Here is a 27,368-nt window from a genome sequence, read left to right as displayed (position 1 = left end):
AAATTCAGAGGATAAAAACTGTGGTCGATTATTAACAATCACCACCACAGTTATGCCATGTGTTGCAAACATGGCATGTAATTGTCTTTCAGCCCAACCACTTTATTAGGAACTGTCCACTTTATTAGGAACACCTGTACATTCATGCAGCTTTCCAATCAGCCAATCATATGGCAGAAGCACAATGCAAAAAATCATGCAGATACAGGTCAAAGGCTTTAGGTAATGTTCATATCAAATATCAGAACGAAGAAAAAGTGAGTATTTCAGAAAATGCTGATCTGGTATTTTCTCACACAACAGTCTCTAGAGTTTGCACAGAATGAGAGGGTCTGCAGGCTGAACCGTCTTGTTGATGAGATAGGTCAGAGGAGAATGACCAGGCTGGATCGAGCTGACAGGAAGGATATAGTAACTCATATAATCACTCTTTACAACCATGGTGAGCAGAAAAGCATCTCAACATGCACAAAACATCAAACCTTGTGGTGGATGGGCTACAACAGCAGAAGACCACATCAGGTTCCACTCCTGTCACCCAAGAACAAGAATCTAAGGCTATCATTGGCACAGACTCACTGAAACTGGACAGTTGAAGACTGGAAAAAGACCAGGTGTTTTGATTTTTTTTTATAATACTCAACTGTCCAGTTTGGCTGAGAATAACCAGTCTGGTCATTCTCCTCTGATCTCTCTCATCAACAAGGTGTTTCAGTCTGCAGAACCACCGCTTACAGGATATTTTTTGGTTCTCGCACCATTCTGTGTAAATGCTAGAGACTGTTGTGTGAGAACATTCCAGGAACTGCCACATGATTGCCTGATCGGATAACTGTATAAATGAGCAGGTGTATGTGTTCCTATTAAAGTGACCGGCGAGTGTAAGTGGACACCTGACTATCACACCCATATGTGGACCTTCCTCGAAGTGTTGCCCAAAGTTGGGAGCATGCTACTGTAAAGAATGTTGCAACTGCAACATTAAGACTTCCCTTCACTGGATCTAAGAGGCCCAAACATGTTCCAGCATGACAATGCCCTTGTACACAACGCAAGGTCCATAAAAACATGGTTTACCAAGGTTGGTGTGGAAGCACTTGAGTGGCTTTCTCACACAACATCAGTGCCTGACCTCACTAATGCTCTTGCGGCTGAATGGGCAAATCCCCACAGCTACACTCCAAAATCTAGTGGAAAACATTCCCAGAAAAGTGGAGGTTATAATAACAGCAAAGGGGAATACATATGGAATGGAATGGGGTTAACAAGCAAACGTAAGTGATGGTCTGGTGTCCACAAACTTTTGGCCAAATAGTGTATTGCACAAAACACTGAAGCACAAGCTACCAAAAGGAGTGATAAAAGTTGTGAACCCTCAGCTCTCTGGAGCTAACAGGACCTGACAAAAGCCTCAGCTTGCCTCTAGTTTGGTACAAACTCTGGAACCATTTAACTGCGTGAATGATGATTCCATTGATGGTAGTATGTTGTGTTATCTCTACACATCTGCAATTAGTTTTGTCAAATCCACACATATTCTAATTGTCCCCTTTCCTCTTGGCACTACTACCATGCCTGCACACTATGTTGTTGTTTTGTCTAGTGGTGAAATTCCTTCATACATCTTTCATACATTCTAGACAGGGGGAAAAAAAAGAACTATGGAGATCATCTGCTTGGACTCTATCCAGGCTGTATGCTACGGTCTGTTTTGTCTGATGCTTAAATATCAGATCTTTAAAAGACTTACTTGTGATGCTTTACGTGACTTTGCACCAGACGCTTATAGATAGCAGACTCTGATTCAGTGGTGAGTAACAGCTGATGCCCATAGTGCTAATATCAGCATTGTAGAGAAAATTAAAAACTAAGATTGGTGCAGTCCTATTTTTTTTTTTATATCACAATTAACTGGGACCTATGCAAGTTTAATGTGTTAATTATTTCATTCTGGTAATTAAACATTGATTTTCATAGAAGTTCCAGAGACAAATGGCACGGGCTGGTTTATTAGTGTTTACGAGGATCACACTAATGATACAAGTCTGTCAGTCAGGTTGCTGTGCTTCTGCTTCCTCGCCTCCTCAATCTCCATGCTCAAGTGGCAATACAGGGACAAAAAAAAACACACATTACTTAAACCTCAACAAATTTATACATACACAGTCATTAGGTGTATAAAAAGGTTCCATAAAAGGCATTCATGACCTGAAACATACAATAACATATTAAAAAAAGACCTAATGGATTTACAATGCAGAAACCTCTATGCACTATACAGTTCAAGACAGAAATTAGCATTGTAATGCAAACATCAGTTCATGTTCATGGAGGCATTTTGGATTTAACAGTTCAATGAGGAAACAAAGTACCGTTTTGAAACAACGAGTTCAGATTGTGCCAGTAATTCTTACGCAGTATTTATACGCAGCATGATCCTCCAGAATTGTGCTAGTATTCAGACCTGAGGTCTTCACTCCAACTTCACATCAACTATTTGAGCAAAGGACAGGACAAACATGAGACGGGCAAATCAGAAATACAAAGGACAACATCCTCTGTGCTGCTTAGGCATGTGCTGATAATCAGTTACACGATACGCTGTCATTTCTCCTAAAATTTCCTCATTTGTGGCAGCACTAGGCTTCGAACTCATGATCTTCTGATCAGCAGCCCAAAGCCTTAACTCGCTGAGCCACTACATCCCCCCAAACTACTGTAACTTCTATGAAACTAGGAAAAATGTGATGGATTTTGTTTTGGTTAAAATGTTGTCATTGATCGTCAGTAGCTGCTTTATCCAAGTCAGTGTCGCATTGAACCCGGATCCGGAGGGGGGAACACACTCTGGATGGGATGCCAGTCCATCACAGGGCATCATGCATGCATATATTCACACACACTAAGGAAATCGAAGGGCAATTTAGTATTTTAGCACTCCACCTATTGGCATGTTTTTGGGAGGAAACTTGAGAACCTGGGGGAAAACTATGCAGACATGATGAGAACATGCACAGAGAGTAACCCAAGCTCAGGATTGAACTTGGGACCCTGGAGCTATTAGGCACTACCATGCCACCCTTAAAATATAGTTCACCCAACTGTAAGTGTTAAATGTATAGTTTTAAACTTAACATCATGCTAATACTTTAAACTGTAATAAGTCTAGCCAAAGGTTTTAGGATATGAAAATTCTTTATCATCCCACACTGAGTGCTGTTTCAAGTCTGCACTGTTGAACACAGTTTATCTTATATCTCTAAAGAAATGCATGTCATCTAAATTGACTGAAGTAACAACAACAGATGAGTTTTAATGCATTGTATTTCTGGGGAAAGCAAGTGTCTAATTGTCAAATCATCTTTCTCAGTATTTGACCTTTACTGGTGTTATTTCCTTTCATTATTTATCTTTGGTACCATGTGCATGAACTAGCCATACTTATATAACTCATACCATCTAACCATGTTGAGATGTAACCATGACAATGTTCATAATAACTTTTTAGCCTTGCCGTGTCAGTGTGTTCAGCTCAGTAACTACAAATGACAGCTCAGTCATTCTTGAAGTTGTTTTTATGAAGACACACCCAACACCATGACCTCTTTCCCAGGTTTGTAGATATAAAGCTAAACTATTCTCATTCATCATGTAGTCAATACTAGAAAATGATTAAGCATTGACGTGGCTGCCGTCTTTTCAGTCATGTTTGTTCATAACGTCACATCACACACTTAAGTGGAAGCTTTCAGAAAATTTTGAGTTCTTAGAGTCTGACAATGACATAGTGCATTGTATAGGTCAGAATTACTATTACTGTAAACACAGTACCTAATCACGTTTCACTATTGAGCTGCTAAATGAAATAAGGGGGGAATGAATGACATTTATACAGATTTATACAGAAAACAATCATTTATAGACTGCAGTGTGCAGAAATGTCATAATTAAAAGTGACAATAATAGAGGGAGGTAACGGCTTAGAGATATAACCATAGCAACAACTGTAAAACTGTTTCCTATGTGGGGTGGAGGGAGTTCAAAGTTACTTAAATAACATGATAGTGAGTTGTGAGGGAGCAAAACCTACACAAAACCCCAGTTTGTTCAAACGCCGATCAGCAGGTGTGGCGATATCAGACAAAGACCTCATTTTTGTGGTGTTCTTCACCTCCACCTCATTTGTTATTTTCTGATAATAGGAAGGTTTGGTAGCTTTTGTGTCTTACATATTTACCATGCAGTATGTTGTTATTGTTGAAACTTTAAATTACTGTCATTCCCATTACATTCAATCCAGAAAGCAGTTGCCTACGTAGGCAGCGTTTTTGTGCGGTATTTGTGCTCCTGAGCTAAAGCCAATCCCGTTGGGAAAGCAGTATCAGGACAGCTGTCTTCTACAAATCTACAAAGTCAGTGTCATGTGTATCTCATAATCCTGTTCAGCAGATGAGTGATCGGTAAGCTGCCAGCTGTGATAACATCATAAAGTGTGAAAAGTTTAAGCGAGTATTCTGATATGATAATGTGATATCGGCACATGCCTAAGGAGACCTGATGAAGCGAGTGTGTACACACTGTCGAGCCTAATGATCACCGACACGCAGGAGAGAGAGTATTCAGAATGATTATCGCTCGCCCAACCATGTAGTGTTTTCATTTCTGCACTTTTGTCAGTCTATCTTTGAGGTCTGGTGACTTTAAATTCCTCTTTCAAAACTCCTCTTTCAAAACTCCTCACACACACACACACACACACACACACACACACACACACACACACAAATAAAATTTCTGTGACCTGCAGAAATGTGCTTGTCATATACAAGAGTATATCTTCTCTTGCATATGACAAGCACTATATATAGATATATAAATGTAGAATGGGTTAAAAAATAAAGAGTGCAATGAGACAGGAAGCTTTTGCCCGTGTCTTTTACCATTCTGTCAGTTCCAAAGCATTCAGTCTGAAAGCCATTAAAGTGTCCTCGCCTCTTATCCACCTCTTTTCCAAGACTGTTGAAAGTGGTGCGAATGAGACCAGTAGTGGTTGCTGATATACATATAAACTAAAATAAAATGCTTTTATGTAGTAGTTCTCCCTTCATTTGACTTGTGTCAGATAAAATCTCCTGTCTGTCAGAGGAGGTGTCTGTATGTCCTCTTTTGGTCCCTCTAAATAAACTTGAAGCATTTGGTCTTGTCGTGCGGGAGTCGAGTCTTAAAGAGGACAGAGTCCACCCGGAACTGTGTGTAGAGCAGCGGCATGTAACCGTACACCTTGACAAAGAAGTTGATGCACTTGTGACGCTCATGGAAGTGCGAGTCGTCGTGAGACAGTGCCTGAGGACAGCCGGGACAGCGGAATGTCCAACGAGACGTCACCTGATCAGAGAGACAGAATTTGTATTTACTGACCCAAACAAAGATTTTTATTTATTAACTAATCAAGACTCGAGTGCAGCATTAGTTTAATTCTAATATGAATGTTTGAAGGAAGAGGTTTATACAACATGCAATATGAAATAAAAGCCACTCTCATTTTAACTTTTTACAATAATAAAGTGAAAAACTACAGTATTTTGCTGTTAAATTGCCTGAATAATTTTTAAATCAGTGAGCATGATTCCAACACTGACCAAAATAATCGTGATTTTCATTCCTGCCATTATCGTTCAGCCCTATTTGTTGTTGCAGAGACTTACTTTGGAGTACACAAGATTTCCTAGCTCAGATTTTCAAATGACAAAGTGAAGACAATCGATTTCTCTATGCTATTATGAACTTGCTGAAGAGAAGATTGTGGGTTAGAGAGACTGACTGCGAGAAATTCAATAACAGAGCTTATGACTTTCAGGGGAAATCGCTGCACAGACGCACTAATAACACGAGCAGTACATGAAATTTCATTACCTTCTTTTTTTTTCAGTGCCACACTTCAGAGAATATTGCTCAAGGCCTTTCTAAAATTTACCAAACACCAGCAGTGTAATCCACATCAATCCCTTTTCACTTAGATGGGAAACACTGAAGACTCACTTCCTATACTGAAACACACTCAGCTCTTCCTCTGAGTGAGTGAGTGAGTGTGTTATATATTTTGATTACACGTTACATTAATTTTCCCTCTAGTCATAACATTTATGCCACAGCACTGATCAACTATAACTAACCTGCCACAATAACAAATAAAAAATTAGGTAATTATTGAGATTGTGAAGTTTCTTATGAGATGTTTATTTAGCAGTTTTTGTCTTCAGTGTCAGCGCTTTGTGACAGTCAGACAGAAAGCTAAAACTAAGTTGTCTGCCAAAGTCTTCAGGGTGGAGGGTTTTGTGGTTTCTCGATAACACGACAAGCAGCTTTTGTTTGTCCTATTGACTTCAAGAAAGAGAAAAAAGAGAGACTGGTGAGTAAATGAGTGTTAATAGCTGTTATAATCTAACACATCTGGAACCAACTTGTTTCAGGGATGTTCAGCATAAAAAAACTACAACCGATTAAAAATTTTGGCATGTTGTTCTGTATTAAATATTGTAATCATGGGCAAATTGCTGTGGCATAAAAGGAATAAAACACTATGAGACATTACAGGAATTGTGTAACCCTTCTGTTTAATTTGTCCATTTCTAATTAATCCTCTTTTAACAGACTTGCGGCTTGGCTTGGATTCTGCCTGAATTCTGGATAAACACATCTGTCAAATGAATACATCATAGACTACAACTATGAAAGTAATCATAAACACATACAAAGGTAAACTCCTCTAGAAATTCTCAACTAATTTCCACACAGAAGTGTGGTCTAGCTGAGAACCCGTTTCTCACTGAGAACTCACTGACCTTGATAGGGGGTTTGCGTGTGATATGCGACACCAGGAAATTCATGGCAATGTCTTCACAGTTGATGTACTCATCCACCATGTCTCGGATGGCCTGGGGCATCACATAGGAATACAGGTAGGCGTAGTACTAAACACACACCAACACACACACAGATAAACATCAGTTTCCATTCTCATATTAAGGCTGCACCAAGTACTTAACAAATAAAATGTACTTTCCCACAGTTTGTCTTTTTAGTATTTACACTGTTAGATTATTATAGAAATTATTATTATTATTAATATCAGTAGTAGTAGCAGTAATAAAAGTTGTCTGACCAGTTATGGTGTGCTTGGATCATTTACCACTCTCCGTTTCCCAAACACATGCAGTAGACGAATAATAATTTTATTTAGCTACACTTGCAGAACTACACAATGATTACTGCACAAAGTAGAATTGATCTATAATAACTGTGACTCCATACTGTGGTGTCTTGTTAATTTATATATTAAATATATTATTATTTACAGTATAACTGTGCTTTTATACAGCATTTATGCTAGATTAACTGATACTTCATTAGTTTGGGCATGCTGTTTTTCTCAGCATATGTGGATCAGTCATACTGAGTACACTCACCAGTGATATACAGTCTTAGCTCAGTATGTACAGTAAAAGCACTGGCTGTCTACTGCTAGTGCATTTTTCTTATTCCTGCTGGTCACAGTATGTGGGAAATTTAATGCAAGCATGTATGTTGGCGCTACAGCTCGCCCAACTTGCCCTCCTTGCATTCTGTACGTAGAACGAGCTCTGTTTAAGATGTTCTGATAATGTTCTGGTGTTGCTGTTGCCATGCCACAACTTCAACTTTGAAAATTCAGTAGGCATTGCTATGAGAAGTAACTGCAATTTCAATGGTGAGCAAAACTGATTGTACAGCCCTATTAGTATTAGTATGGATACTACTAACAGTCTAAGTAGTAGTATTATTATTTTCCCAAAACAACTTAAAAAGAAAGAATGTTTCATTACAGTAAGTTTCCCGAATGATAATTCAACCATGATGTGATATGAATAAGATTGTACTGCATGCCTTGCATTCCTTTTGGTCTTTCAGAATAATACAGTTAAATAGCAAATCAAAGGGAAGAGAAAGAAAGAAAGAAAAAGAAAAAGGAAAAAAACAAAAAAAAAAAAACAAACAGCGGCTCTCTTATGTGCCAGGGGATTTTATTTATTTTGCTGGTATGGTTTAAGTCCACTTGTCCACTTTCAGGGGAAACGTCATTGCAATTTTAGACAGCGCTTAACCTTCACTACCATCATCAAAAAAACCCACTGGAGAGAATATCTTTAGGAAGAATGTTGATCCTCCATCCAGTACAGTTCCAGACACTTGTAGAATCTGTGCCAAGGTGCAATGAAGCTGGTCTGATGGTTCATGATGGCAATAACACCTTACTAAAAGACTTTGTGTTTTTCCCCCATTATATAACATTACAGAATTTAATCTGGTACATAATGCTAGTGCTTATGATACTGCTATAATCATTTTAGATCATATGTAGCATTCACACATCATATGGCGAAAGTATGATCACTATATGCTTTAAAGAAACATTGTGAGCTTTCGCCATCTGACCTAGAACTAACTCAACTTTAATCTCATGGTTTAGTTACCATATGATGTTGGAGCTGGTTGAGAGTTGTTACCTTGTGGAAGAAGGCGGCGCCTGTCAGCACCATGGAGAGTTCACAAGAGTAGTTGGAGTTGTAGAGCCAAGACTGGTGGTTGACGTCCCAGGCATGAAACCGCCCTGGGAAGCCCACAATCCGATCTCTGGCCTCTCGCCACACCCTGAGAAGGAGAGGAAGTAGGAGAGAACAAATGAGCGTTGAAGACATCAAATCAGTCCTTATAATTTAACTACTAGTAACTGTTGTGTTCTTTTTTGTTCTCTCTCACATTACGACCTAGATCAACTTTAAAGCACTCAAGTTTCAAGTCTGAAACAATGCTAGGGTATGGCAATTTTCTATTCAACTATAGGAAGTCCACACGATGGCACTGGGAAAAAATCCTAATTATTTTTTTTTTAATTTTCCTGCTCTGAAAGCCCTATAACCCTTACAACTAAACTCCTCACGTTTCTATCCTTAGAACAGGTGTAGCACAATGTTTGCTACAACATGTCCTCTAAAGCCATAGTTCTCAAAGTGTAGAGAGTGTAGTTCTGAATTTTTTTTGTATTTTACCAAGGTGATGGAAATCAAACCCCACCATTATCAAAGCTGTTATATTTATAGTGAGTCATTTATTACCCTGTTTGACTGGTCACTACAACTGAATGGGTTTAATCCAAACACGAGTAACTAAAGAAACAAATAAAGGTCAGGAGTAAAAAAAAAAAAACTCTCTGGTGCCAACACGTAGCCAAAATATTGTATTGACCCAGTTACAGTGGTTCCCTGGCAAAAAGTTTGAGAACCCCTGCTCTAAAACAAACATCACTGATAAACATTCTAGGTAAAATTGATGCCAAATGACCAAGTTGACACATAGCTGTTATGTGCATGCCTGAACAGGGAGGGAACACCTATACACTTAAAACACCACACGGACCTATTTTACATAAATCTAGGTTAAAAATGATCTGTTCATTCATTTCCGCATCAAATCCTGTTCAGCATGATAAGATTTTATATTGTCTATTATTTAAAGGTCAAAAGGTTTCACAAAAAGGATGTGAAATAATTCAGTGTTTTTCTTTTAACACGTGTTCTTTCCTAGGAGGGAAATTATTATTACGCACTTCAAAAGATTTTAGACACAAACACCCTTCCTTTGGCTCAAACTGTTTCCCTATCATGACATCAGTTCTGTCCTTACGACCTGTTTTTCTTATAAAGCAGAGATTGCAAGGGGGAAAAAAATCAATATACTTAAGCCAACACTAATATCATGCCAGACATGTTATTCTCCTAGAACTATGTTTCAGAATACTCCATCCATTCTGTAATACTTAATTGTTTCAACTTAAAAAAAAGTTCATTGTTTCTGCTATTATGTCAATACATTTAAAGAAAGAAATATTACCTGAACCCAAACATGATTTCATCATGTCTCAGATGGGCGTCGTCATCAATGGACAAGATGGCCTCAGTCTCCACTACATCCCAGGGCAGGAAGCGATTGTTCAAACTGTTCTTTTCTGTCCGCACCACCTGCAAAAAATAAGACATCGCCTCAGAATATCGCTCTCAGAATGATCTTCATGCGCACTGTTAAGTGAGAAAGTAAATAAGGAAGGTATGTGGCATGTGACTCTTATTTCTACAAATTTATCACCTCAGTATTACAACATAAACGTCCTACTATCAAGGTTTTAAAACATGCTGGCCAACACTTCTGTATAATCAAGATAAAACAAACATACCACAATGGGCAGCCCAATGTCTGGCCAGAGGAGGTCGTCTGAGGGTGGTTTTGGGGAATTCCAGACTACCACCACCTTGTTGAGATAGGGAAGGCCATTTAGCCTCTCCAGGGAGTTCATAAGTACTTCCTCTCGCTCATATGTCAGCATGACCACTGTAAATTGTTCTCGTGGGACATTTCCACCCAATGCAGCCTGAAACTCTTTTCCAGAACCTCCAGAACCTCCACCTATGGGGCGGAAACCTGTTCCTGAACCTAGAAACTTTGCTTCTGAAGGTAGAACGGGGTCTAAAGGTGTGTGGGGGAACAGATGGAAAGGCCCAGGAGCACGATTCCAGGTTCGGTAGACATCCGATACTGTGTAGGTGAAATTCCGCAAAAACCTAGGTGATGCATAAGGGGGTTCTGTCTCTACTGGACCAAGATCCAGGTCCCCATTGTCAGCCATATTGGCATCTGTACCTGCCATCTTTCCAGCTTTATGGGGAATCTCCTGGGCAGGTTCCTCCTTTATGGGTGCTGCTGGTATTTGAATGCTGGTTCGGATACTGGCCAGAATGGTGTTGAAGATACTCTCAGAAGTGGAAAAGTACGTTTCCCAAAGGAATCGACCTTGCCGCCGCATGGCCAGTAAATCGTTGTCTGATAGGCTCCTCAATAGAAAGTGCAACTCTGTTATGCGAGGCTTAGGTACCATGATAGCTGCCTCACTCCAACGTACAAGATGGTGATAAGGTAACTTTGAGTGGTCGCCAAGAACCACAGGGATTGCCCCAACCTCCAGGGCCTCAAACAGGCGCATGTTGCACCCTGCAGTTGCTATGAGCTGCCCATCACCTGGAGAAATCACCAAAGCAAATGTAGATGCTTTTAACACTTCCAAGCGATCCTCACGCTCCCCACACAGTGCCCATTCAGTCGGTAGACTGGGCTTTGGTCGGTTCTTGCAGGTAAATTCCACAAGTACCTGGTCTAGGTGGCTGTCTTGTACTGCCTTAAGGGTACCAATGATGCGATCATCATAATCAGCTGGCGGATCTCCCTCCATTTCTTCCTCAAAGGACTGTGGTGGTGCTTCCAGCAGGCTACTCCGTAGAGATTCCACCTTCTCTCCTTGAAAGGTAAAGAGATACTTCCTCTTCACTGGAACCTGTGGAGGCACCTCCAGAAAGTTGGGCTCAGAGAGAGCATGGACCAGTGGAGACACCACCAGGTCAAAACCCTCTCTGTACTGTCGTTGAAGAAAGGTAGACTGTGCTATAGCTGCCCGGCCTGTACTTACATTGTACAAGAAGTTCTGAGTTAATGACTTCCTGGACAGGTGAACCAGCAGGTGATTATGACCATCTGACCTCCAGAATGGCAATGCTTTCAGCTGCTTTTCCAAGTCAGACGGAGAGGGTGAGGAATCTTGTATTTCTCCGACAAGCACCACATAAAGACAAGCAATATTTGGATTATCTGTAACATAAACACTGCTTTTAACAGAAGATGCAAAAGCTTGCTTGACCAATGGGTCAATATTGTCTCCCCAAGGATATGATCCTGTGTCATACACATAGACTGGGAACCCTGATGTAAGTGGACATCTGGCATAATCAAAACAAGTATGCAAGCGACAGGCCTGTACAGACCTCGGAGGAGGGAGCCCCGGATCATCTTTGTCTGGTAACAGTCTAACTGGCAAAGATAATTTTGGCTGATTCTGAGCCATGAGTTCTTTATAGGAGTGCTCTGTCTGGCTGATGACATTTTTTAGTTGTAATAAGTCCTGTTTGGCACTGTCGATGCTACGTTTACAGGCTTCAATCCGCAAGTTGAGACGGGCTATTTCACCATTGAGCTCTTGCCGCTTTGCTTCCAGCTGAAGCAGCTCTTCACTCACTGATTCTCGTATACGGCAAAGGTCTTGCACATGCTTCGCCTCACACAGTTCACCACCAGGTCGTGGGCCAAAAATGCGTTTGTCCGGACCACCTGCCTCATCAATTGTGGTGAGGTAGTAATGTGCAATGAGTGGGAAAAAGACCAAAATGAAAAAGAGCATGAAACTGAGCCATGTCAGTCGAACGCGCCGGAGCACCCATGGCTGGCTGCCATTCCCTGTGACACCACCGTTTCGCTGCATTGTCCAAACGTCACTCTCCACCACACCAAGCAGATAAATAAAGTTGCTGGGGAGATTCAGCAGCCATAATGCAATCTACGTTGTGTAAGCATGTGTAGATAGACAAAAAATTTAAACTAAAAGAAAAAAATCTCATCTTTACTGGGGCTTCAAACAAAAGCAAACTTCATCTTCAAAAGTATGCAGTCCAAACATAATGCTGCTTTTTTCTATGTTATGTAACCAGACTCCAAAGCTACCCAAAGATGTACATGAGACCTTGGACAGTGGCAAGAATAGAATGCGCCTTGTTGAAATCACAGATGGGGACATGGCTGGTATTAATTTTTCTTCGTCATTCTGCTTGGCAGAGCCATTCTTCCACTCGGCATAAGCTTGCAACGGCGGCTATGATATGCTTTCCAGCCACTCATGGTCTATGGGCCATCTAGCATGCCTTTAATGCAATGTCCAATCTAGAACAGAGAAAAATACAACATAACATCTGTTAGGCAGATCATTAAAAGTGACTGTTGCTACTGCCTGCTTCTAAAGCATACACACAACTTTCACATTCAGCTACTGCTTGCTTTAAATTAGGTTCAAGATCTCACACATAGTTTTGCCGTTAACAAACTTTAGACAACTCGGGATGAGAAAGTGAATTTCTCTGTATCAAAGCAGTTTGTGACATGACAGCTGCACCTGCTACCCTGCTGGGTAGTATGGGAGAGAGCCATATGGACTCATGAGCTCATTATTCATGCCATGCAGAGTGTCCAGAGCACAGACAGAGATATGAGTCCAGTTACAGTTTTATATAATTTGATAATTCATGCTACTTAGCCACAAAACTAGTCACAAAATAGTATTTGTTAGCTATTCTAATAATATCTAATATCAATATATAGTACAGTAATATCTAGGACTTGATATACTTGTCCAGCTTTAGTTATTTAATGGTTCACAAATTTACTTAAGAGCTTTAACTAACCGTGGCAGAAAGTAAATGCAGAATCTTGATCATTACTATCGTGGCAAGTTGTTACTTAAAAAAAAGTGTCACTTAAAAAAACTCTTGTCAAATAAGCTCAACAAACATATCATTCAGTGAAACACTAAACAGCAGAGAATCCATTTATCAATTTTCTAGATCAAATTTCATTTTAATGTTATATCTGAGCTGATGAGGTAATGCTAAAGCAAAACATCCATATCTACAGGAAAACCTATATAAATAAAAGACAGTGCAAGCTCTTTAGCTGTATTCGTCTATGAAACAGCCCTAGTTCTTCTGTACACATTCTTATGTATGATAATTATTATATTATTCTGATGTGCAAGGATTGAACAATTTTAATGTTTAATTAACCATTAATCAAAACAGGAAACAAATGGAAAGTAAATAACTGGCATAAACCAAAGCAGTCTTACGGTCTGCAATACAGCTGCTCAAAGTTTTTCTAGTCTAACATTGGAGACTCAAAGGGAATCAGAACATAAATTAGCCGTTTAACCACAATCCACTACAACAATTAACAATTAACAATTTATTAGGTCTTTAATGATGATTCACCAATACCGAGAAATACTATAGATTCCAACAGTAACATATTATTTAGAAAATGCTGCAGCTTAAAGAAAATCCCTAGACCAAGCCAAAAATGTTGGTGGAATACAGTGTTGTGTGGGCAAACACCATGCTTATAACATGAAATTCTACAGCATTATTAAATCAGAAGGATTCTAGTCTGAGAACACACAATCCCAACACATACTCCAGGTGCATGTTAAATGTGGCAGAAATAATAATGCATTGTACTGATGGGATAGATGTACTGAAAACAGAAACAGGGCAGCAGACCAACACTAACAGGATCATCAGTGCTCCAACAAGCACTTGGTTCGGTACAGTTATTTTTGATGTACCACCTAGTTGGGGTCTTTAGTTAGTCAAAAGTACATCCACAATACTGTGGGTTATGTAGCTGCCTAGGACTAATGGGAATAAACACTGTCCAGAAAAACAATTCTTCAAAACGAAAGGCAGAACAATATGCCAATTTTACAGCTCTTCTGACGTGGTTGGCCATGACCTTTAGTAGCTTAGCTCACCTGCTTAATGTTATGGCCTTCATTAGCTCAGCTAGTGCCATAGCCTTCGTTAAAACAGCTAGGTCAGTTAGTGACTGACTTTGCTAGATCAAGTTCCTCAGTTTTTCTTTCATTAAAAGTTAGCAAAATTTCAAAAAGCTGTAAATAAAAAAGGTTTCCCAAGGTTTTATAACAAACAAGGTAAAGTTTTTGGTAAGTTGTTAGCCTGTTAAATAGCAAACACAATGGTAAGATTTGGTAACTAAAACTCTTCAGCCTTGATTGTGTACAAAGACTTTCTATCTCAAAAAAATGTCAAAAAAGGAGGGAAAAAACCCAAGCCCAAGCTGTTAGCTGGCAGAGGTCAAAGGCCAAGCGAAACACCATCTGGTCCAGCTAGTCTTGGGAGTCTGCCATGTTCTCTCTGATAGCGCAGAGACAGAGATAAAAATGGAAACATAACCTTTACCATCACTACCAAGCAGTAACAAGACCAGACTCTCTAAATTTTTGAACACTTAATGCATTGGAAGTGTGTATTCTACCTAGAAGGAGAGCATGAAAAAGAGAAGAGAGAGGGGGCTGTCAAAACACAAGTGAGAGTGCCTTCCATCTCTGATGCCCATGTGGAAACTAAACTGGAAGCAAACTGAGCCAATGTTTAACCAGCTGTGTTAAACAGGAGCAATTGTTCTGCCAAGCTCTTGTAGAGAAAGTGGCAGCTAAACACAACCGCAACACACTAACGGATAATGAATGCACATTCTAATGTAGCACTGCCAAATGGCATGACACTACCGGTGCAGATAATCAGCTAGATCTTACATCACAATTATTATTGAAATAATGAATACTACAGTTTCACGTATCTACGCTACAAAGCTAGTGTGCAACTCTGAGTTAATAAAATGTAATACGCACATTGTATCAGACATATTCTCAAAATAATATGCTAAACCATGATAAACTGGATAAACTGGATAAACTGTCATCATTATGTAAAAGTTTAATATTGGCATATATTAAATTTTCAGTAACCTAGCTAGCTCTGTGACATGAACCAAACTGTAGTCTGAAGTAAACAGAGACAAGACACAGATACATACCGTACTGCATTTTTAACTAGCTCTATATTTATGAACCTCCCACTGGCAAGTACATGTGAGAAGAGGGCAGCTGGAGAGAGCAGCAAAAAACAGCTGTTCTCTTGCTCATCATTCTCTATTCTTCCCTCTCATCCTCTACCACTTGTTTCATTCATATCTCCCTCCATGTGTATCTATCCTATGTATCTATCTCTCAATTCACAGCTTTCTATCTCTACATCTCAGTTATGGCTATACAATATTTTATATTAATAATTAATACTGGCCTTTGCAATACTGATATCACAAAAAGCCTGCAATAAGTTTTAGAGCTCTTTCCTTCATGATCAGTTGGTCTGAGGCTTGAATGTCCACTGCCCAGTCTAAATATTACCACAGGACACACACCAGGCACAGCAAAGAATGCTGGGTGATATGACTTGGGCAGAAATCTTGGATTCAACCACAGGGAACCCAGAGAGTCATTTGGCCACAAACGCATGCAATGGAAGCTTATTGCCAGAGCAAGCTACAACTTTTTTAGCTGCTAGCAAAAAGGCAGTTTTCAGAGAGAACCCTATACACCTGCACTGGCTTGCAAAGGCCCTTAAGGGACTCCAGCACAATAACGAAGTTCCACGCCAGGCTCATACGGAATTGTGGTGGATGGTGGCACCTAGTCCCCTTTCAGAAAGGCTGCAATACACTTAAGACCCTAAATAGATTCTATCTATGGTGCTGTGGTGTGCTGTAATATGCTGAGAAGCTGCTGTAGGACTGTATTGGATTGGCTGTCCTCAGAAGGCAACCTTTGAAAAGAATGTGTTCTGGTGATATGAAAATAAGCTTTGCACAAATCCAACGATGTGACCCAGTCCAGTGGTTGCACAAACATCTACATCTATACCCTTAGCATTCAAAAAGGGAGGATTTTAAGAATTGGTTCAACCGTCTCAACTCTAGAATTGGACAACAACAAAAATAAAAAACAACTTCCTTCTTCTGAACAAGTAGGTAAGTGGAATAGAGCTCCTTCTTTTAAACTGCATGGTATAAATTTTCCATCATACTTATGTCCAAGAGAGAACAAACTTCTTGGAACAGCGCAATAACTTTCTTGATGTCTGATATAGACAAGGCCCCCAAAAAATGAGGATGGAAGAGGTTTCTATCCCTGTGACATAGCTGTTGTCTCATGAGTGATGGTTTATGCTGTAAATGTCTTGCAGCCAGTCCCTACGCTTCAAGGGTGTGCTTTGTGGGACTTTATAGTGGTTGGTGGGGGCACTGTCTGGGGACCTTGCCACTCAGACACCTATCAGGGGTCTGAAGGTGTGGCATGTGCCTAAAATCTATCCCTTGTGGGTCCTGAAACAAACCATGAACTGACCTAAAGGTGCACAGTGAACAGTCAGTTTGGCCATGCTGGCTTTGTGATCCCAAAAACTGCACCCTCCTTTCTAAAGCCTCTTTAGTAGCAGCAGGCCTGAACAGTGACGACATGCAAAGCAGATTCCACAGCGGTCGATATACACACATCTTGCAGACTGTGCTAACCACACTTGATCATGAATAAACTGAGTTATTTGACAGTCATCCATATCCTGGCTTAGACGTGACACCACTAGGAGCAAGGTGTCAACTAGCTCTTCTACTGAAAGATCAAAACACATCCCTACTAAGACATATCAGTACATTTGCAATCAGCACTTGGGCAGTGCACATCTTGGTGTAGTGCATCAGCGGCAGGCATATAACCACACCTTACCTGCTCATGATTTTTCATATAACTACAATGTGTACCACAGATTTGGGGCATGAGTGAACTGGGGCCAGGTACAGTCTCAATTAAAGGCTATAAAATAAAATAATTTAGTTTTTATTACTTTAGTTTTTAACAGTGAAGTGCTCATGCCCATCCCCGGTATATACCCCTTTCATTTTCTGTATCTACCCATTTTTCTGTATCTAGCTTCTGTATCTGTCTCTCCATCCTGAGGTCAAAGAGCCCCAGCGGGCTTTCTCAGAGAGGCTTTCTGTTGAGCACACATCCATCTGCTCAGTCTTTCTGGCCTTTACACTGGAAATGACTTGCCACAGATGGCGCTTAAGATGACTATCCCTTTCATTTGGAAATGCATTTCTCTCCCTCAGTGGCATTTAAAAAGCTTTAAAAAGAGATGGGTGCTGGATGAGTCGCTGACTTCAGCGCAACCCTAATGGCTTTTAACAAAGATACAAAATGAGTTATTATCTGATTCATTATCTGTGAGCAGTTTCCTGAAATGGTGTAGATACCTGATGGAGAATTGGTATTTTTGGACATTTTACAATAGAAGCTCTTTGAAGAAATGCCAAGGGACCGAGAGACCATGCCCTGTTCAGAAGACATGCTGTGTTAGAGAGTGTTAAGAATACGTTTTGAGAAGAATTAGAGAGCAGGAGAAACCTCCCATTTAGTTCCCTTTATTACAGAGAATGTAGGCACTTGTGGCTGCTGTCTGTTTTCCAGCTCTGACACAGTTGTTATATGTTTACTTCAGGAGAGGAACAAACTGAAAAAAAAAATTCATGGGGTGAACATTCATTTTTTCATAGTCAGTAACAGCTTTATCCTGGTCAGGGTCACCATGGATCTGAAGCCCATCACTGGAAGCGAGGTGGAAATGCACCGTGGATGGGATGCCAATCTATTGCAGGGCACTACGCAAACACTCCTTTAGACACTCATTCACACCAAGAGGCAATTTAGAGTAGCCAATCTACCTACCAGCATGTTTTCTGAGAGGTGAGAGGATATGTAGAGCCAAATATCTTTAGAGGTCATTATTCCTTTTGTGAAACTGGTAGAATATTGTTTAATGCAAAGGATTATCAGTTGAACTGAAAATGGCTAAAATTCTGTTCTGTCACCTTGTGGTTGTTTGGCAATGCTATGAAAAAGGCCATACCAAATAAAGAAATGTTTTAACTCGTACAACAGTTAGTAAGCATTGAGTTTGTTCTTCCTTTCTGATTCTCTGGACTACAGCAAACACAGACTGGCTCAGTCACTTCTCACACTAGGTACAACATCCAAAGCACTTCCATTTCTAAAAAAAAAAAAAAAAAAAAAAAATTAAAGGTGGTGAGCAACTGTGTTGCATGTCCAGAAATTTCTTTTTACTTCACAATTTGAATTCGACTTGAATGTGAAAAATTAGCTTGCATGTTTTACCAAAAAAAAATTTATTTTAGTGTGTGCGATAAAAGTTTTATCTTATTCATTGCTCCAGCCAGAACTATTTTGAATAAAACAATCTTTTGAATAAGACAGGATTTTGAATAAGATGAAGTATTTCAGTGTTTGCATGTTTTTGTTTCTGTTTGCATGCTTTTTGTTTCTTATGTTCTGTAAAGCTGCTTTGAGACAATGTTCATTGTTAAAAGCGCTATACAAATAAAATTGAATTGAACTGAATTGAATAATTAACATAGATTTATGTAACTTGGACAATGTTGATAGAAAATCAATGATAACTGACATGACAACTGTCCAACACTGTATATTTTCACTAAAAGTGGCGAGTGCCGAAACGTGTTTAAACATGAGCGTGTAAAGGGTCAGGGGAAAGCCAGAGGATCTGCAAATTCCCAGAGGCATTATAAATAAAACATGATTTATTCTAATAGATTTGCCAGAAGGTGTGGAAGATTCCTCCTGATCACAGGAAATTCCTTTCAGATCTCCGGCAGTCAAACAAGCCATAAAATGTAGCCAGGTCTTTACTAGGTGAGCTATGCAAACACAGCAAAAGTCTTACACTCAATGAAACAAAGCTCAAATAATATTACAAATGCATGTACTAGAGGCTGAATCGGATATGTGGAGTCCAGCAAAGTGCTTCACTTTGCAATGAGGTCAAGCATCTTAGCAAGAGCTGCAAAATCACGACAAAAAATGATCTATTTCACCAACCTCTCAGTTGCTGGGAAAAGGTACCAAATTGAGCCTATAAAGTACAGTGACACACCGGAAAAATTATTTAAAGAACTGAAACTAAAATCAATGACATATTGAACCAGAAAAAAAAAAAAATGCACCAGACGTTAAAATAAACAATTAATTAAATAAAAAAATACTAATCCTGGGGGAAAAAAGGCCAATAAGACAAAGGCAGAAGGGACACCGGGGGCATGGATTGGAAGATGGTGATAGGACAAAGATGGGGGGGTGGCAGATCGGAAGGCAATGAGGGAAACAGATCGGACAACTTGGTCACAGTTTTGATGACAACAGAGGACGCAGATCAAATGACAATGTGATTCATAGATCAGTTTGGACAACAGGAGGCTCATACTGGATGATGGGGGATGCAGATCGGACGATGATCGGAACGCAGACCAGATCACTTTAATGGACACATATCCAAGAACAATGGGGGACAAAGTTCAGATGATGACGGAGGACACTGGCGATGTGCACTGCAGGATGGCACTGGAAACAAACTTCAATGACCACTGTCGAAATATCGTTTTATTATAACCATTATAATATATTTAAGTGATATATTTTGAAACATGACTGTATCTAAAAATTAATTTAAAAAACTAATTTCTCAGCTGCTTATGTTAAAATATTTCATAGATTTAGTTACTCACCAATTCTGTACCACATCTGCTAAGTTGTCCAAAAAGAAGCTTGATAATTGGTACAGTCTCATCTCCCTAGAGTCTCACTCTAGTAACTGCCTTAATAGTGAACTTTTTCACCTTAATCACATTTGGTGGTGTCTAATTACGGATTGTCCGAAGCAATGCGAAATTCACACACACACACACACACACACACACCCAGAGGAGCCCATGGAAATGACCCAAATCCAGCATGTCCTATCTTCATAAAGCTGCCCAAATCCAGGCTCTTTACAAAATAGATGAATCGTGGCAGAGGACCATGATTAGCTTCCCCAAGTGGAAAAGAGGGAATGTTAATGCTGATGTGGAGGAACAGCACACACACACACACACACACACACACACACACACACACACACACACACACACACACACACACACACACACACAGAGCTGCAGATGAGCAGAACTGCAGATTATGCTTCACTGAGTGCAGGCAGCGGAACTGAAGAGGCAGCTGCATTTTAATTTTAATGCAGCACTCATTAAAACTACCTTGATTAAAAAAAAAGAAAAAGTCTGAAGACATAAAACTTCTGGCTATACATATGATATTCAGTTTTACATCACAGCAAGCTATATTTTGCAATATTGGGCAATTTATTGCAAATTTATTGTATTGCCATGTTTGATCACATTTTTCTTTTTCTTGTGCCAGCCCCTGGAGATCAGTATTTAAAAAGCCTGGCTGTGTTTTTATTTAAGTCAAGGGATATACTTGCTTTTAACTATGAAGCCAGCTGTCGCGTGCATCCTGCTTTCAATCAGAGCGTTGACTGTTCATGTCCAAAAAACTTAACGCTTGCAGATGACAAATTACCAATATAAACAGAGGGGGCAGTGTGTGATGCAACCTGATGGTGCTTTCCATAAGAGACAGATGGTGCTTCTTGATATCAATTTCTCTTATAAATACAACGAGAGAAATATACTTGGTGCTGCATGAAGACTGGTATAATAACCTGACATACCACCTACGCTGGCTCTGCTGCCCCAGTTTCTGCGCTTCTTTTCTTCTAAAGATACACACCATCATAGCCTCCTCAACATCTGCCACCTTTGCCATTTACCTTGCTCTGCAAAATTAAAGGCAGTGGTCAGTGAAGGTCATCCTGTGCTGGAGAGCCCTGTCTTGCCTCTGACCTGCACGATCTCTAGTGGACAGCTTTTTAATCCTCCAGTAGGACAAAAAAAAATAAAAAAAATACACAACTGTGTACGTGAACAGTGCTGCTTGTGTAACTGTATGACTACAGCCTTAGTTGAAATGGTAAGTTTGGCTTCATGAGAAAAACAAAGTAAATTAAACAGAAATCTGGAGAATGAGAAATCATGCGGTCTTAATCACCACACTGAAAGTAACAGCTTTTGTTTAGAGGTCGTACACATGATGAGCAAGTTTCTTAAGAAGCACTGAGGAATAAAAAGCAGGACAGGGGTAAGGGCAGATGAAGAGAAAGAAAGAGACTGAAGCAGTTGAGAATTCTGTCTTTTTTACATAAAAAGGGGAAATTTCTGTTGCTCAATAGCCTAATTTAAACTGGAGGTCTGGCCAAGAGGCGACACAGACACATACACACACACACCAACGTTGCTTAGCGCCTGCCAAGACTACAAGGACCGTCATTTTTCTTGTACACACTTATCCATGCAAACAGCTGCCTTCAGGAGACATTTCTCATCATCATTTTGACTTGCACAAATGTTCTGCTTCATATGGAGATAAAATGCTGCACAACTCTTCATCTGCCAAATAACTGAAATGTAATCTAACCTGCTCACATTTATGGAATTACTAAATGTGCTTTAAATATATTGCATCCGACATGCTTAGCATGTGCCGATAATCATACAAATGAAATACGTAACACACACAATACTACTACAGTACACAGTGACACACTGTCATCAGCTTGATTCTATGCTCATTTACTCAGAAAAATAAATAACCAACATCCGAGACCATGCTATACTATAACGTAAGCCTAGTGTACGTTGTCATGTCAACGAACAGACGATCTGTACGTATTATGCAATCAAAGCAAAGCAGACTGCAAACTGCGTGAAAATAACGAAAGGAGGAACTACAGCATCTTCCAACAATACAACTGACCTGATGAATCATCTTAAACATAAAACTCATCGTCAGGCAGCAACCGACGCTGCAGTGTATGCTGGCTAGCTGAGAAAAAAAAATGTCTGCAGATGCTAGGTGAAAACAACACAGAAGGTGTGATCCAAAGTGCATTATTTACGTATAACAGCACGGTCTGGAGTGTGTTATTCCACTTACAACACACCACAGCAACTTGCCAATGATAACACTGTTTTAATTTATTAATGTACGAAACATCACAAGTTTTAATGGTTTATAGTCAGATTTAATGGTGTGGAACGTCCGAGAGACAAGTTACTTCCTGTTCTCACTTATGTTATAGCCACTATAAACATTCCCTCACCAGCCTTGCTCTTTTCTCTCTCTCTCTCTCTCTCATTTTTTTCTCGGTTTTCATTTTGCTGAGAAACCAGAAAACGTAAACTCCTCTGTCCTGATAAACTTTGCAAAGCACCGTGACTGTTACAAAGCGCTTACAACAGAGACTCCTTCCATAAATGTTAAATAAATGGTTCCTAACAGAAAAATGTCACCACATCAACAATTACACTTTGCTCTACTTTGCTAAACACAATTTTAAAATCCGTCTATTATTAATTTTAGATTACGCTGCGTGTACGCAGATAAAGTCTCTGTGTATGAACTGTTACTTTTTAATCAATGTATTATTATTATTATTAAGTGCATTAATATGAACCTATCGTTCAGGCTACAGCCGGATCTATAGGAAAATAATGTACACCTTCTGACCTTCAGATTCGAGCATTCAACTGCACTGTGGTATAAAGATAAATAATGCACATATCAAATAACTTGACAAAATCTAATACAAGGAATAAAATTTAACTAGGCTACAGTTATTTTAAAAAGCTATAGTATATTTAAAATCTGTTAATTTTACCATGTACAGTGAGACACATTCAACCGATATTGTATCTTAAACACATGACTTTCGTTTTTCACGTTGCTCCAACAAATACAAAGTTGCCTGCTTCTTTTGCTCAGCATTGAACACATAGTCACAGTGTATTCGCTGCTTACTGGAACATGTGATTACTAATTTCAGGTGAGTTACGAGCTGAGATGGAGGGAAAAAAACCTGACGACTGGAGTGAGAAACTGCTCATCATTATAACAGACCCACCATTTCAGGTGTAAGGAAGACTGTGGGAGAGTGTAATAATATTACCAACACAAACACTCACCTGGAGGGTGGATTTTTAGGTGAATAAAAACGTAAAACATGTTCAATTATCCTTTTACAAATCGATCTGACGTCCACATGGCCGACATGATCTGCTGCTCAAAGTGTGTGAACGTGCCTGAGTGCTGTTGGCCGCAGGACAGTGTTTGATTTATATATAATATAATATATAATAGATATTTTTTTTAAACCACGCTGCCATTTAATTCTCAAATCTGATTGGTCAGAAAGTGTTGATTAATCTTCTATAACAGCAGTTGTTTCTATAGGAACAGATCATCCACAGTTACATTAATGGTGGACACTCCGTTTAAACAGATTAAAAGGGTGTAATTGTTGATATGGTGAAGTCTTCTGTCAGGAAAAGAAGTTTTTGGAAGGAGACTCCAGTGTCAGCACTTTGTAAAAGTCAAAGGTAAAACTGTCAGCTTTCTGACAAGGGAGAGGTTGAGATAGAGAGAGAGAGAGAGAGAGAGAGAGAGAGAGAGAGGGGCAGGAAAAAGAAACTGAAAAGTGAGTGACTCTTTAACGTAAGTGACAACAGGAACTGACTTGTTTCACCGTTATATGTAACTATAAATGAGTAAAAGTATGACGTGCCGCTCTTTAATAAATAAAATATTGGAATCATTGGCATATTGCTGTTGTATAAGAGGAATAAAAGACTTCGGGATGTGCTGTGAGAGGTAACAGTAACTCCGCTTCGTGTCAGGCCACATCACACCACCCCGTCGTTGATCATTTTCCAAAAACTGCACACCCTGAGTGTTTTATTCTTTAAATATTACATCATCTACCATTTCGAATATGAACTGCTTTCACCTCCTACCGCCTCAGAAGTGTTTTGCTCGCAGAGCTGATGAAAGACTTTTGTCAGGAATGTCCTGTTTCACATTTTTACAACTTCTACAGTTATTACTGAAGAACTATGCAATTAGTACCTGGACACTTCTGCAGATATACGCTCACTGGCTATTTTAATAGGAAGACCTGTACCGCTTTATATTCACAGTCATGCAATTATCAGTTCAGCTAACCAGGTGGAAGCAGTGCAGAAAATCATGCAGATACAGGTCAAGAGGCAACAGCAGGCACAGGATTACTGAAACTGGACCCCATGCAAACTTTAAATTTAAAGTTTATTTAAATTTATCTGGACCTAAATGACTCCTACAGGTCTTAAATCAGCTCTGAGGGCTTTGCTGAGTGCCCATATACAAGCCATAAATGCAGATCTAGAGACCTGTGTTTAGCGCTCTTCACCTGTCTCAGAGAAGCATTGACATATTGCACATTCGGAAATGCTTTTCTTCTCACCACGCACGCAAAGAGTGGTTATTAGTGGTACCATAGCCTTCCTTTCAGCTTGAACCAGTCTGGCCATTCTGCTCTATCCTCTCTCAGTAACAAGACTTTCCATCCACAGGATGTTTTTTTGTTTTTTGCACCATCCTGTGCGAGAGTTTTGCAGGAGATCAGCAGTTTCTGAAACACTCAGACAAGCCTGACTGGCACCAACAACCACATCAGAGTTAAAGTCACTGAGATCATACTTTCCCCATTCTGATGTTTGATGTTAACATTAACTGAAGCTCTTGAGCTGTATCTGCATGATTTTATGCATGGCGCTGCTTACACACGATTGAATATTGAAGTAGCCGGTGCGTGTGTATATAGAGTTTTAAATCTTGTAACTAATTACAATTCTTGAGTAGCTTCATCATTAGAGATTTTCCTAGTCTTACTCTAACTCCTTTCCTGCCTGACCAACTGAAGTGATTTGAGTGATCAGTCCACAACATGTCTCTGAGATAGGTGAAGAGCACTAAATACAGGTCTCAAGATCAAACATCAGAATGGGGAAAAACTGTGATCTCAGTGACTTTGACTGCAACATGGTTGTTGGTGCCAGTCAGGCTTGTTTGAGTGTTTCAGAAACTGCTGATCTCCTGAAAAGCTCTCGCACAGGATGGTGCAAAAAAACAGAAAACATCCTGTGGGTGGAAAGCCTTGTTAATGAGAGAGGATAGAGCAGAATGGCCAGACTGGTTCAAGCTGAAAGGAAGGCTATGGTACCACTAATAACTACTCTTTACATCCGTGTTGAGCAGAAAAGCATTTCCGAATGCACAATATGTCAGTGCTTCTCTGAGACAGGTGAAGAGCGCTAAACACAGGTCTCAAGATCTGCATTTATGGCTTGTATATGGGCACTCAGCAAAGTCCTCAGAGTTGATTTAAGACCTGTAGGAGTCATTTAGGTCCAGACAGACTTAAATACACAGTTTGCAGGGGGTCATCATGTCCAAAGTCCAGCACAGTCAGCAAATAATGACCAGGTTTTAACAGGAGTGTTGGAGCTGTGCTGGATTCTGGACATACAGGACAGGACAGGACAGGTGAGGACATGATGATCTTACTGTAAGAGATAATACCAGTGCAGACTTTACTGCATACATAAAATCAGATTCAAATCATTATACACATTTATACACTCATACACTCAGAGATCAAACTGCAAACTGCAACAGCACCAAGTGCTTTAATGCTACACTGGCATTAAGATTGTCACTGTAAGAGCAAATACTTACTACAGTCACTGTTTATGGCTTATTATGGAAAAATGTACAGACTTAAACATGCACCTAAACACTAATATCACTGCATATATGACCATATGGAGAATAAGCATAAAACAATTCATAACTAACCCCACAAACGCAATCCCTGCTGTTAGCTTTATGCTAATCAGCTAGCTCGCTTAGCAGTGGCAGAAATGTGAGCTCGGTTTCTTACCCGGTCTGAAGCTCTGCATGCAGAAACACCAAATTACACCTGGGCCATTCCGTAAAAACAGACATTTTTGCTACTAATCTGCTAAAAAGACCAGAATATTTTGCGTTGCAGAAATCCGTGCATCCGCAACCGCTGTTTTTTAGCCCGTTAGTCTGCCTTGAAAAGCTACACAGCAAACGCCAAAATCAGACCTGCGTTGTATTTTGCCCACCCGTATTCCGATACGTCCCGCCTTCCCCGCACTAGGATTGGTTAATATCATCCGGCTTCTGAGATTTTATTGGTTAATAGCGGATACTCTGCGGAGTATTAGCCACTCATACAGGAGGAGGTGGAATTTGTAGGAATGCGGATAGGGAAAGAAAAAAACGCAGAGCTGCTGCATTGTTAAATCAGCAATGCAAACACTTGCCGTGAGGAATTCTGGGTAACGTTATGTGTTTTTTAGCATTAAAATGGCGACATCTAGCGGTTATTAATGTCAACATCTACATGTTGTGGTGTAATGCTGTTAGAATTAGAATTAGTTATTAGAAAATTAAATAGAGCTACAATTTCGATGTTTTTGCCTTCATAAGCTGTAGATATGAACCATATTTTTATACTATAGATATTTTTATTTATATATGAATACTTGTAGATTTATTTATGTATAAAGACTTGTAGATAAAAATCTTGTAGAAATCTATGCTAAGGCGCATTTGAAGCTATTCTGGCGGCTCAACACTTTAGAGAAAAACTGTTAGTTTTTTTTTCTCATTCGTCTATAATTATATGAACCTAACAAATCAGATATCCTATAGCTGTGCCATGAACTGTTAGTTCACCTCCAACACACTAGGTGGCAGTAAAGTATCGAAGTTTGTGCGCTATTTAAATGTAGAAGAACTCCCCTGGTCAGGGTTGCCATGTTTCAAAAATACACCCTTTCTGTTCTTAATGTATTCACTCATACATTTATTGTGCTCTTTATTATGTAAAGAATAAATCATAGCAGGGTGTGCTGTTACAGGTAAATAA

At 39.7% G+C, this 27,368-nt stretch overlaps 1 protein-coding gene across 1 annotated transcript; it reads right to left on the bottom strand.

The window, feature by feature from the left end:
* Window positions 1–1,980: 1,980 nt before the first annotated feature.
* extl3 (exostosin-like glycosyltransferase 3) lies at window positions 1,981–26,737 on the bottom strand. Its single transcript, XM_026923154.3, has 6 exons — window positions 26,349–26,737; window positions 10,268–12,852; window positions 9,928–10,055; window positions 8,544–8,688; window positions 6,843–6,971; window positions 1,981–5,385 (listed from the first exon to the last, which is right to left on the bottom strand). The coding sequence occupies exons 2-6, from the start codon at window positions 12,395–12,397 to the stop codon at window positions 5,176–5,178; spliced, it is 2,742 nt and encodes a 913-aa protein (XP_026778955.1). The 5' UTR covers window positions 12,398–12,852; window positions 26,349–26,737; the 3' UTR covers window positions 1,981–5,175.
* Window positions 26,738–27,368: the final 631 nt, after the last annotated feature.

This window comes from Pangasianodon hypophthalmus, chromosome 19 (genome assembly GCF_027358585.1).
Source record: "Pangasianodon hypophthalmus isolate fPanHyp1 chromosome 19, fPanHyp1.pri, whole genome shotgun sequence".
Lineage (NCBI taxonomy): Eukaryota > Metazoa > Chordata > Actinopteri > Siluriformes > Pangasiidae > Pangasianodon > Pangasianodon hypophthalmus.
Note: the sequence above shows the minus strand (reverse complement) of the source record. Positions and strands in the feature narration are given on the sequence as shown.

Bases quoted from the DNA above. Each gene is read 5' to 3' on its own strand.
- extl3 (XM_026923154.3), bottom strand. From the start codon at position 12,397: ATGCAGCGAAACGGTGGTGTCACAGGGAATGGCAGCCAGCCATGGGTG. The intron at 8,689-9,927 runs GTAATATTTCTT...TCTCCTTCTCAG, and splicing joins GAAATCATGTTTGGGTTCAG to GGTGTGGCGAGAGGCCAGAG. The intron at 5,386-6,842 runs GTCAGTGAGTTC...CTCTCTGATCAG, and splicing joins CACGCAAACCCCCTATCAAG to GTGACGTCTCGTTGGACATT.